Source organism: Nilaparvata lugens, chromosome 5, assembly GCF_014356525.2.
Source record: "Nilaparvata lugens isolate BPH chromosome 5, ASM1435652v1, whole genome shotgun sequence".
Lineage (NCBI taxonomy): Eukaryota > Metazoa > Arthropoda > Insecta > Hemiptera > Delphacidae > Nilaparvata > Nilaparvata lugens.
This window is the reverse complement of record NC_052508.1, coordinates 26488566-26502676: the sequence shown is the minus strand read 5'-3', so window position 1 is coordinate 26502676 and position 14111 is coordinate 26488566. Positions and strand designations below refer to the sequence as shown.

At 34.0% G+C, this 14111-nt stretch overlaps 2 protein-coding genes across 8 annotated transcripts in view; one reads left to right on the top strand and one right to left on the bottom strand.

Annotated features, from left to right (window-relative positions):
• LOC111059918 overlaps positions 1–14111 on the top strand; it is a 67162-nt gene that overhangs the window by 33347 nt on the left and 19704 nt on the right. For all 7 annotated transcript variants that reach the window (XR_005571300.1, XM_039428056.1, XM_039428054.1 and 4 more), the window contains one exon: positions 7872–8024. Coding sequence is in view for 6 of the 7 variants with exons in the window: in XM_039428056.1 (XP_039283990.1) it covers positions 7872–8024 (153 nt within the window). In the remaining variant the exon portion in view is untranslated. The remainder of the gene's footprint in view (positions 1–7871; positions 8025–14111) is intronic.
• The window catches only part of LOC111059919, a 29796-nt gene continuing 25744 nt past the window's right edge, over positions 10060–14111 (bottom strand). Inside the window, exon 3 of the mRNA XM_039428050.1 lies at positions 10060–12299. Coding sequence (XP_039283984.1) covers positions 10688–12277 — 1590 coding nt within the window. The 5' untranslated portion in view covers positions 12278–12299 and the 3' untranslated portion in view covers positions 10060–10687. The remainder of the gene's footprint in view (positions 12300–14111) is intronic.

Sequence of the window (14111 nt, the reverse complement as noted above, 5' to 3'; positions counted from 1 at the left end):
TGTTAACGGAGCTGGCCTTGAGAACACGGCGCTTTTCTATTTGGTGTGATTGATTATGATTCCGTGAAGGAGTAGCTGCATGGAGGAATTGCCAGTAGCATATCTATTTACTTGCAGGCGAAACAGGCTTGCAACTGAATTAGCTTTTACAATAATTTAGAAGAAAAAAAACAATTCATTTTTTTAACAGACTAGTGGAATGGAGTAAATTTACGTGATTTTCAGATGTGAAGACTGTTTCTTGTAATATTACTCTCCTATTTTTTGAAAAAGTGAATAGTATTGAATAGTTTTCAAGACAATCATCCTGCTTTGATTTCATAAATTATTTAGCACACCTACATCATACAGTGTAGAATTTTTGACAACAAACCTATAAATATTCTGTAGGTGAAATTCATTCACGGTAACAATTGTTGGCTTTATGTAGTTTTGATAGGAATACAAATTGCAACTATTAAACAATGCTACTTGATCAGAGTTGAATTCACCTCAACAGTAGACCTACGACAATGAAACTTTGAAGATTGAAGTTTAGCATTACATCTGATTTTATGTGTGGAAGTGGAAAGGGAAAATGGTTTGGAGGGGCTTTTGAAATACAGTAGGCCTACAATCAGTCACAACATAGTGTCTATGAGTATTTGGATTTATCAGATTTGCTACCAACATTGAATCAATCCTGCTGTCTTGCATGCATTACATGTCATGAGCATGGAGGAACTGCATGTTTCTATTATATATATATTTATATAATATATGACAGCTTATGATAATCGATTTCTTCGATTGAATATTGTACATATCATAAATTAGACATCATAAAGAATGTGGCACCTTGAACCATTTCTTTTGAAACTTTGCCAAGACTCTGTCAGGGCGAAGATCAGAGTTAATGAAACTGGAAATATGAATGAATGGGTTTGATTTATGTTGAAAAGTGTCTAAGATATCGCGTTGACCCTCATATTCTTGAATTTATTTTGAAGAGAAATAACAGCTCTGGATTAAGAGTTATGTATGTAATTTCTAAATATTTATGTAGGAGCCTATAATTTTGTGTAGAGAGATGGTTGCACAGCAGTATTCTCTGTGAACATGTAAATCATACCAAAAAGAAGCATTAGATATTCATATAATTAAATCTATATTTTAAATGACTACTATTGCTAATAATAGTTTATTATTTAGCTTTTCTATCAATTTAACAACATTCAAAATCAGAATTATATAGTGTATTCCAGTTATTTATTTTTTGAGTCAAGTAAAATTTTTTGTGATGTGAACGTAATTCTAGTTTGGACATTTTATTGAACTAAATTCAATTTCCTGAATTTTAGGAACAGAAGAAGATTGGATTAAAACCTGATTTTTTATTTCTACATTGTAATTGTTATCCAATGAATAAATAAATAAATATAGAAAGGAGTATCAGTAATTGATCAACTATTTTATCAATATAATATAATAAAAACGCCTTAAAAATAGTTACGGAAAAAGCGACATATTATTTATGATCAAGAAGAGATGGAATTATGGACATGTCGTGGATAAAATCATGCCACCAAATTGTGTGCCTGTTATAGGCTGGCCACTTACACACACACACACACATTCATCATGCATATTTTGTCATCAGCAAGAGCACTACCTTCGTAAACAAAGCAGTAGTGCATTCGTGTGACGTCAGCACATGTAGGGCTCCTACACCAATTAAAATTCGTTAATTTCAGCTGATCCATATCAGCTAGTGTTTTTATTAGTGTAGGAGCCCTACCTGTGCTGACGTCACTCGAATGCACTACGGCTTTGTTTACGGAGCACACGAATGCACTACGGCTTTGTTTACGGAGCACACGAATGCACTACGGCTTTGTTTACGGAGGTAGTGGCAAGAGGCTTCTAACATAGAATAAACAACCAATAACAATAGATAAACCACTGAAAAATTACAAATTATAATGATACAAAACTAATTTAACCTTAAATAGAGCAGGGAGGAAAAAATAAACAAAAAATCGAAGACACAAAAGCCTAGCCTCCAAAAATTATGCTCGAAGCCTTTTGCTGTGACAACAATGTATGATGACATGAATACATTTTTAGAGGTTTTTGTATCATGTCTTTGTTTTATTTTTCTATTTGAGGTTGAATTATTTTTCTCTAATTATAATTTGTGATTATTCAGTGATCTATCTATTGTTATTGGTTGTTTGATTTATGTTAGAAGCCTCTATGACAAAACATGCATGATAAACTGATAAACATGCATCTACATGCAAGTTTATCATGCATGTACTACCGTTAGTGGCCAGCCTTATACACTTCAGATTCATATTAATGAGACTCAACTCTAAATTCATGCGTCAATCAGGCAAAATTTCTGATCGAACTTTCAATGGAATGAAGCCTAATAACTTTTTATAGAATGCTTAATAAAATTACAATTTCCTGTAATATTGTTTCAAAAACTAATAAATTAATGATAATTTTAAAAAAGTTGAAATAAAGATGAATTATCAAATTTATTATCATTCGATCAATAATCTTCCAGGCTCCTTCATCCCTTCATATCTTCTACAATCAAATTTCAAATACGGTAATTTACCATCCAGTTTTCAACCGTAGCCTACAGTCAAAGTAGCCTCAGAGTAAAAAAACATTTCGACTAAATTGGCAATATTTAATGGAACAAATAGAATAATGGGCAATCCTACACTAGCAAATACAATGCTCTACTTAAATTTATTGTTCTTCAAAATTGAGTTATTTGGAGATGGGTGTAGCGGTCGTGTGGGCCTGATGAATGTTCCGGTTACAAAACGGTTTAATAAAAGACGAACAAGCAAAAACGGCTCAAAAAGAAGTACGAGTTGAAATAAATTTATTACTATAATAATTCATATAGTATACTGTACTTTGTATATTGCAATTATATATTTTTTGAAAGTTTGTGTAATTCTGAATAATTTAAAAGGGGAATTCTTTATCTAAATAATCTTTAGAAACCTGATATTGAACTCTTAAAATAATAAAAATCAAATTCAACATGAAATTGGTCTACGTTGATTACAACATATGAATGTTGGAATTGAATGAGCATCTATGAATAATTTTCGTTTATTTTGATTCGTAACTCTCTTTTTTCAATGAGTACTGAATTATAACTTTTCAGAAATGAGCAAAATTTTACGACTTCCTCCAAATTTTACCAACTTTATTGTCCTCACATTGAGATTTTGCACAATGATATAAGTTGATGATGTACTATGAGAATCATCCGTTGGATACATACAGTATTTGCTAGTCGGGAGGCGCGCATAGGGACACATCAAGGATCAAAATTTCAAACACTTATAACTTTTGACACAATGATCGGATCTCCTCGTACTACAGCTCACTCTTCATCTTACTAGATTTTGAAATTGTATCTGAAGTATTTCACAAGATACGCAGCTCCGAATACAGAAATTGGTCATTTTTTTGTTTATTAAAATCTTTTCTTTTTCTTTTCTTTATCCGGCGCTACAGCCCTAGGTGAGCTCTGGCCTCCTTCACAACACACCTCCATACTTCCCTGTTCATGGCTCTTTCCTTCCATCCTCTTACCCCCATCTTTCTCAGGTCATCCATCACTTGGTCAACCCACCTGTTCCTTGACCTACCTTTCTTTCTTCTGCTGTGCAACTTGCTATTAAAAACTATTTTCGGCATTCTAGCCTCACTCATCTTCATCACATGCCCCAACCACCTATTATTTGGGCTTTAATGAAGCGTACTATATTTTCTCCTTTTATTAATGCTTCTATTTCCTCATTTTTCTTATTCGCCATTGCTGCTCATTAACCTGAACGGGACCGTAAATTCTTCTTATGTTTATTAAAATACCGGAGTAGAAAGATTTTTTAATCAACATTGTCTTTATAGTAGTTTTTAACATCTTCAGATTGTTTGTTTTACGGATGATCTCTGGTAATCTTTTATACAATCTTATTCCTGAATAAGGACTTCATATTATGTGACATGAATCGGGAATGATAGCAGGCACTGATTACGTGTAGAATAATCTTGTCTGGCTGTGCAGAATTGAAATTTATGAATATTCCCCCTTTAAAAAGTAAAATTTTATGAATTTAGTGGCAGGGTTCAGAGTATCCTGAAAACCCGAATCGCATGAACGAATCTCTCGCTCTCTTTTGGTCTTTTTTCAAATATGTTATTCCTGTTTCTCGAATAGATGAGAATATAAATGGGCGTACGGTAATATACTGTAATAATTGTATTTCTATATACTTGGAGATCATATTTTTTTACCTTATTATGTACCTACGAGGGTCATTTTTTTCAACCTCCGATAACATATAAGACAAGGTGGTAGAGTAAGGAGGCGATTTTCACAAAGCTGACTTGTTCGGTTAACTTGAGACCAATTGCTAAACAATCCAAGATCTAATAACTGTTCAGTAAACTCGGATAATAGTTATGTAAATTGGTAGCCCATCGTTCACAATAACCGATTTTATACTTGGTTAATAACGCTTTAAAATTGTCTGTGCTCATTAGCTCATACAATAGTAACGATATTTCAAAAAAGATTTCAGGGAGTACCTATAAAAAAGCCCAAGGTACAAACAAGTTGATGGTGATGTCTTTGACGAAGGAATTCGTTCCGGCAATCACAGGTGCTTAGGTCTGAAATACGTAATAGATCTATCTTGTTAGGATTCTCAAAGTGATTGATCCTTCCACAATTCCTTTACAATTCATCGACCTTCACCATTCAAACAACAGATATATTGCATATTTTCTCATGATATATTTGCTACACCAATAAATAATATATAATTCGCTGAATTTTTGTTTCCCAAATTCTAGAATGCCACAAATTTCACTGACAAAAACCAAAATGTAATATCCAAATTAAAATTTGATAGTTTTTTAAATCTCCTAATTGGATTTTCGAACCAGTAACATGATAATATTGATATTCAATTTATGTCATTATTTTCCAATATCACTGGATAGAATTTGTATATTCGTAAGTTGAATTTATTTTGAAAGTTAAATAATTTTCTGGAATCGATTCCACTTATAGAGAGGAGATTCGTCCTCTCACTAGATTATGAAATTTGAAGAAAAGGTTTTCATGATTGAATTTTGTGAAGTTATATAATTTCGAATTTTGTCAAGTTTCACAATGGAAAACTTTATACAGTTTTTGAATTGAATCACTTTTTCCTATCGCATGTTTCAAAGGAGAAAGCATGAGGTGTTGGCTATGGAGGATGACAGTTGCATGGTTGAATTCCATAGACTGTCTTGATGGGGTTTGTAGTAATTTGTTTGTTTTATTAGCTTCATTCAAATTTGACCCTCATATTGCACTTTCAATTCTGTATAGCCTCATTCATATCTACAAAGGCTTTCCTTAGGTAGTTATCATTACTTTTCAAAAACTTACAATAAACCTAAAAACAAACTTATTTTCTACTACCTACTGTACTTTGTGTCAATGACCTACCCACCTATATCGAATTTATTTATCTAGAATGTATATACTGTAATGTAGTCCTATAACCGGGAAAATATATCAGTCTCAACTAGTGATATTGAATCACTGATCAACTTTCTTGAATATCATATCAGTACCTACAGAGTTGCAAGGAAGCTGTCTTGCACCAATTTGATATGGTAGCAGACTAATTTAGCCTTACAGCTATTATTATTATCTAAACTTGCACTCTCGAGAAACTAGCAGAAGGTTTCAAAGCTTTCAAGTAGGATATTGTATTAGGAGTCAGCGAGTTCTCCCATTAAATCAAATTTAGTAGGCCTACGGAATTACACTAGCAAAACTCAACAATCGGCAAATCTAGCATAAAACTAGGAAATGTCACCTATCGGCAACGCGGTTAGAACAAGCATAAAAACACTAAAATCTTACAAGTAATCTGTAAGATGTTATTTATCGAAATTTGGAAGATCAGTTTTGGGCTGAGCCTGATGCTCTCCCCCGATCATCATTCCATGTATTATGAATGCATGTTTCGATCATCACTTTCGTATGTTTTGCCACGGTTTATGGAATAAATAGAAAACTAATTTAATCTGTGTATAATAAGTAGGATTACTGGCAAGTAAAATCACACCCACAAACTCAACTCAACCTTGAATCGAGAAAGTGTATAAACATTGGCTACCGATACGAAAGCTAACAATATTAACTCATCAACTCAAATCGAGCCAAAATTTTAAAACTTTGGCGTTCAGTATTGTTGAATGTTGAAAGGTTACTGATAGTTGATCATAATTGGTTTGCTGGAAGGTATCCCGTAGTGAAATTAATACATGACACACGATGCGATGCGATGCGATAGGCCAAGTCACTTCTATTCGGGATGAATGTGCCAGATGATTATGAATGGACCTAGGCTAAATTTAACTCGGTAAATGCCCTGTTTCTTTATAATATTATAGAAGATAACATCTTATCAAAGGTACAGTAATAGGATCCCTTATTTCTGAATACCCACAATCTTATTTTAGTTTTTAGCGAATGAGGTGGCACGAAAAATTAAATTTGAAAAATGACTTTCAACAGACAGCCTCTCCAGGAAGCACCACAATATTCCTAGACCATACCAAGTTTATACGGACAAGGCAGACAAAATGATCACTTTAACCTACAGATTCAAAATTCAGCGAGTTTTATCTACTAAACTTCAAATGAATACGGTACGCTTTTTATCAGTTGTGTTGCTGGTGTTGCCTACCGGCAATTCAACAAAACTTGGAAATTGGACAGTCCTTGAACTTGAAAATAGCTCTACAAGTGTTATGCTAATTTCAAGACTGAATGAGCCTGACAATTATTCAATCTGAGATCAGTTTGACAATTTTCTTGAAATGCAAGATCAGTCTCCAGTATTCCGCTCTGGTCAAGCTTATCCGCATTTTTACAGACTGAATGAAATTTAGCGGCTATGTAGGCGTCTGTCTAGAATTTCGACATTGTAGAAACATTCCTTTTCCGAAGATAAACATAAATCAAAATCACAGTAGCATTGAAAGAATAAGACGTTGATATTGTCAATACTACTTCAATTTATTCGAAAATTAATTCGTATTACAGAACCAGGTTTCATGGTAATACCTACCACATCTTCAGCTGAACTAATATGTTTGTTGTTGTTGTTGTATGTTTGTTGCATATAAAAAGGAACAACAAACATATTAGTTCAGCTGAAGATATGGTAGGTATTACCATGAAACCTGGTTCTGTAATATGAATTAATTTTCGAATAAATAAAAGTGGTATTGACAATATCAACGTCTTATTCTTTCACAGTAGCAGTTCGAAAATCGAGTCTAAGTGCTATAAGAAGATTCATAGCGCGCAAATTCAATGGAATCGTCATATCTTTATTTATTTGATAGATAATTTATTTATTATTTAGATATTTATTGGATATAATTGACAGTAATAGTTCTAAAGTATTTACATTGAGCTATTGAATTCCAGGTCGAATCCGTTTATGAGTCAATAGTGAAAAATGAACAAAACCATTTTATGATGCCTTGAAAAAACAGAGAATTGAATTTTACGCCTTTCCCTTTAAGTGTCCAAATCTGCAAATTCACTCATCTACGAATTTACACTTAGACCTGTAAGCTCAATAGCAGTTTAAAACAAATTAAAATTAATCCAGGATTAGATCAAGTTGTGGAAATGAAACTCTGTTTAGTTATTTCTGGAATCAAAATTCAAAAGGGGAACATTCTTTTCTTATTGTCTTGGGATCTTTGATGTCCGAATTGTTTTAGATCTGGATATAATAATTCAAAAGTGGTTTTTATATGTTTTGTTGCAGGATACTCGAGATACGTGGTTGTACGTGTTGGATTGCTTCTTCAGTGTGTTCGTGATCGGCACTCTGGTTGTGTTCGTGTGGAGAGGATGCTGGTGCCTCCTCGATATGTACCTCTTCCCCGACAGAGAGGACCTATCTGCATGGGGATCATTGGTCAGTACAACTCATTCAATATCTAAATCCCTCGGATATTGTAGACTACTTGAAATAATAGAAATTTGATAAATTATTGTTGACGAATATGAACACTTAGTCCCGGTTTCTTGGGTACTTATTAAATCTAATTGATCATAAAAGCTGTAAGTTCAATATTAATGAAACGTTAAATTTAATCAGTGTCATAGAAACTGTACCTTAATATGATTGACAAACATTTGTAATGAGGGCAGAGCAGCTATGAATATACATCTTCCCTAAGGTACTCTATTACTAAACAGAAAGTATGCACACACTTTTCAGAATGAATTCTCCTAATTACTCAGTTATCAAAAAGGCATTTCACTCGATTTACTAATCTATATTAATTCTCTACAGCGTTGTGAACAGACTAAACGTTGAAAGTCTATAGCACAAGTAAAGACTAAAACCAATATTTTTCTACCGATTCTTGGATGATCGTTTGAAATTCAGAGCTAAGATTGTTAGATGTGACATGATTCATTGACAAATGAGAGGGTTAAACTATAGTAGACGGTTGAGAGGATAAATGAAAGAGATTGAAAATGTTACTTAAAATTATCTATATATTGAAATTACATTTCACTTTCAAGCAAAAATGTTTCATTTCTGTCAAAACTAGGTACTTAAAGAAAATAAGTGCAAATAGGTCAATTTGAAATTATAATTGAATTTTTAACAAACGTTCATAGCTTATTAGAGCCAATAAAATAATCTTTTCACTAATTCAAGAAACATATTATTAGTGAATATATATGTCACTACATTTCAATATGGTGTAAACGAGTGTAAACGACAAAACCATCTCTCAATTTCCGTTCGAAAGCTTGCCATCGATAATAATTAAGAATTTTTTATTCAAAAGAGTACCTATATTCTAATAGGGCTACTTGAATTGGTTATCATAGAAATTATGCCTACTAGTACCCTATTATATAAAACTAGTGTTTATACAAAAAAGTATAAAGAAGCTACTAGTAATTTCTATCAATAATTATCCATAGAGTAAGCTACCGTACATACAGATTTAGTCATATGTATGGGAACCCTTTAATAAATTGGAGGCTGTTGTAGATATAATATTGTAACATTCAGGATAGGTTATTGGTCAAATACGTCAAAATTTTGACGTAAAACTGAATTTCAACCCCTCATAAGGGGGTGACTTAGGGGTTGTAACTCGAATATTTTAGTAAATACCCATCTTGTGGTACATCATTTTAAAGGCCTTTCTGAAACAAGAAAGATGGCATCAATAAAACTGTTCTATGATACTTGTATCCAAAATGGCGTTTTGAAAAGGCCTTTAAAATGATGTATCACACAATGGGTGTTTACATTTAAAATATTCGAGTTACAACCCCTACCGTAAGTCATCCCCTTATGAGGAGTTGAAATTTAGTTTTACGACCAGTAACTTATCCTGAAAGTTACAATATTATATCTACAAGAGTCTCCAATTTATTAAAGTGTTCCCATACATATGACTCACTCTGTATATTCTGAAAGAGTATACTTTTGAGGCTGCAAATGTATGTTGCAGATTATATTTGGTCAAGTCATCATTCATTGGTGGAAGAGGATAATGTGAAAAGGAACTCTGATTTTACTAGCAGAAATTTATTGAAATAAATTGCAAGTTTTCAAAAATACCAAATTCTTCAACTACGTATAAGGTATACCCAGGAGAACTTGCCTATTTGAGGAAATATACGATAGAAAAGGATATCTAACTGCCTAAGATCGGAATTCAAACTTCGAATCAAATACTGAAATCAGTTTGGTCCGCACTAGAGACATGTAGGCCTACATTCAGAAATGTTGCGCTAAAGTGGGGTATTCCTGCAGTGTAATTGTACGTTGTTCTTAACTGGAGCCTATTAATCTATTAGGAAACTTTGACGTCGGTCAACGAAGAGTGGTTTAAGTAGCAGAATTTAGATAATGCTGGCTAGGCCTCGGATTAGAACATTTGAGATCGTGTGTTTGTGTGAGATTGTGTGTTTTGTGATTGTCAGGAAAGGAAGGGCAGTTGAGAGAAATGATGGGACGAAAGAGATGGAGAGAGAGAGAGAGTGGGGGGGAGTGACCAGGAGGAAAGAGGAGAGAATCTAATGACCTCTCCTGGCGCCCACAATTTCCGTTGGAATTGGAAAGAGAATGCACCAGTGAATTTTTGACTTATCGCCAGAGGATTCATAGCAAGAGTTCATTAACTAAAGTTCGATCTTATTAGATAGAGGCTTCGAACGATACAAAATCTAGTACTAAGAACAAGTAAATAAGCAAAATAAACCCCTGGAACGCTAAAAGGATGATTCTTGATTGAATTTTTACACTCCATAAATAACTTAGGATCATTTTATTAGAAAATATGAATAGCAAATTGATATGTTGCAATTTTTTTTAAAGATTAATGATAATAAATCGCTAAATTAATGATAAATATTCAAGTGATAATCCAAGTTTATATGCACTAATAAATTAGTATCTAAACAATAATAAATTCTATCCCTAGAAAACGTTTTCAAGACAAAATTAACTGCATTTTGATAAACTCAACTCTTAATAATTGTTGAACTCATTACTCTTAACTCTGATTTTGATTAAAAAGGGGAATTCGAAGGAAATAAATTTTCTCAAATTTTACCAATGTAGAGTATGATTTTTTCATATTTCTCGATAATGAACCACTTATTAGTGCATATATTAATTTGCCTCGACCGAGTACCAATATCTGTTTCAATCGTGTGACAAATAGCATTCTTCCTCCAGTTCCATATCTCTAATGATTCAATAGTCTGAATTACAGCAAGATTCTCCAGGAGGAGAGAAAAGTGACACAATAGTTGCTTTCCAGGAAGCTTACGTTCAAGGAATACTTTTGTTGGGATGTTGAAACATGAAAATGAAAAACGACTGCGATCATACATCATTAAATCTTGTAAGCCAACTTCACAAAAATAAAATGGACTAGTAACGTTATGAAAAGATCTCGAGACCTCTAAGCTGTGAAGTTCGAGTACAAGAGAATAGGGTGGCCCCTCCAAACAGCCAGCACTAGCCTTAATCACAATTGAGTTTGCACAGCATTCCATATCTGCAACAAAATAGCCTGTATCCATATCCAGCGCTCGTTTCATCTGAAGTTCACCCTCAACTTTATCATCAATGATTTTGAATACTTCTATAACAGACACGTTCGTACCTGGCTCATTGTGGCATAGAATCATACATTCATCTTTAAAGCAAGTTACCAGACGCGGGAATTTGTACCGAATACCAGAATCAAGTAGATTACAAGTGAATTTCAAAATCAGTGTTTTTTTGCACCACACATACGATGAAAGACCAATTGAGACAGCTAAGTAATCATTGTCAATAGTGATGTAGCTATGGTATTTGGACTTATCATGATGCCATGTCTTCAGAGTTATCACTTTGTTGCAATGTGAAGCACAGCTGTCCGGTTCGCCACATTTCTTGGTAGACGTGTCTTGTTTTGTCACCGAAAGATATTCCACTTTGTTCGTGGTCAACCACAACACATCATTTCTCATCACACACATACGTTTAACACACTCATATGACTTTTTCGAAGAGGCGAATATCGATAGAATACACACGATTTTTGGATCCTCCTTAATTTCAATCAATAGCAACGCCTTTTCCTTGTCATAACGTTCTCCTAAAATTGGGTAGTATAGACAGTCCTGCGGGGCTTTTGACGGGTAATTTAAATCACGCAAGCGGTAAAAGTCTGTGAGACCATATTTCTTTGGCTCCAAGACATATTTGTTGTATACACCACTAGTCCAGTTGTGTACCAGCGAAGCTCTTTGTAGAAAAATGTTTTTGTAGGGGTTGAGGGATGAAAGCAATCGTGTATTATTATTTGATCCCACACTAGCAGATGATAACAAAGGTGTACTATCATTATTATCATCATCATCATCATTATGAGACTGCACATTGAGATCGAGCACTGGATCAAAATAACCAGTGACGGAGAACGAAGTTTTTTCTTCTTGACTTTCAATGTGTGGAAGCCAACCTTTACCAATATTTTCAATCACTAATGCTCTCCATAGCTTTTTGTTATCGGCTACTCTGTTCCAAACCAAACACACCTCACTACAGGCTAGTAGATCCTTCATGGCAAGATAGGAGAATATTTTCTCCAAAATCTCTGGAGGCACAATCAGCGAAACAGTTTCGTTTGAGTCCATCGTTACGAAATACCTCGAATCTCTGAAATAAATATAATAAAACATAATAACAATCTTCAAATAGAGCTATCAGGATACTGGGAAGCAACTAACTTAAAACTTACAGCCCTACTGTGTTACTGAGCCTTTGTGAAGTCCATGTTATAATAGCAGTATAGAAAGATAGGAGAACAGCGATGCCAATGCTCTGTCTTGCCACTGCCTTGTGTAGAGGATAGCTGATACCAGTATAATTGATGAAATAACTGTCAATTCTTGTTTAAAATGATCAATTATATTCAACTAGCCAGCAGGCTCACTTCGCTTGCCTTATCCATCTGGCCAGGAGGCTCCGCCTCCTGGACCCTCGGCTGGATCATCCAGAAATAGGATCTGCAGGCTCGTTTCGCTTGCCTGTTTTTTCTATTCGATTTTTCTTCCTTCCGTCAGAAAGTTAAAAGAGACTTCCAGGCTCGATTCAATCACCAGTTTTCTTTGAATTATTTAGTGCAGGGTTGCAAAAATCTTTATTTTTATCAGAATTTATATTCAGTTAATTCTCAAATGAAGATGTGGTTAAGATATTATAAAAATTATTGTATTTCAATCTTATTGTTCTTTGAAATTTCAAACAGGAATAATATGCAGAGCTTAACAAACATCAATATCTAACCCTAATAAATCTGAATTTACTTGAGAAATGTAGAAAAATGGTTTAAAAATTCAATGAAAAACTTGAGAAAGAAAACTCTATAAAAAACGCTGTGAAAGCGCCTACATTGGGCGTAACTTTAGCGTAATTTTGAAGTCCTCTCAAGACAGAATTTATAGACCCTAGCTGAACGTCTGTACCAAGTTTAAACGTTTTCTCTCAATTGATTATTGAAACATGTGAAAAAACACTAGCGAACGCAAGGAAAACGCACTAAAACCGCCCAACTTGAGCGTATCTTTGGCGTAATTCTGAAGTCCTCTCAAGACAAAATGTCTAGACCCTTGCTGAACTTCTGTACCAAATCTAAACATGATCTGTCAATTATTTCTTGAGAATGTATAGAAAACGCAGGAAAACGCTCAAAAACCGCGGAGCTTGGGCTCTATTCCAAGATTCTCCCAATACAACATTTTAATACCCCAGATAAGCCTGTGTACCAAATTTCTCTCCATTAGGTCTTGCAAAATATGTGAAAACGCTAGGGAACGCTGGGGAAAAGCAGTCTATCCGTCTATCTTGTGCGTATATTTGGCTTAATTGTGAGTCCTCTTAAGTATAAATTCCTAGACCCTTGCTGAACTTCTGTACGACATTTGAACATTATGTCAATTAGTTCTTGAGAAGCCCTAGAAAACGCAGGAAAAACGCTCAAAAACCGCCGATCTTGGGAGGAACTTAGGCGTCTTGACTAAGGACTTAGGCGGATCTTAACTTCCAATACAACATTTTTATATTCTACCTCAGCTGTTCTTGAAAAGCTGAGAAAACGCAGAAAACGCAGATTTTGGACATATCTTTGTATTTTTTTCAAATCCTTCTTAGTGCGCCTCTAGATGGCCAACTGAACAAACCTGCCAAATTTGAACGTATTTAGTTCAGCAGATTTTTAGTTCTGTTGATTATGAATGAGTGAATGATCAGTACCATTTCGTTTTTGCGTTTATAGATTGATCAAGGAAATATATTTTTCAATTATTAAATAATAGACTGTTATAATTAAGAATAGATTTTTGTTATATTTAATTATATTTCTATATTGTTAAAAACGATCTGGCAACGTTTTGGACCTAGAAAAGTATAGCCAATGTAGATAGATAGAAGCTATAACGATGTCGCAGCTTTTAATGGTCAATTTAAGTT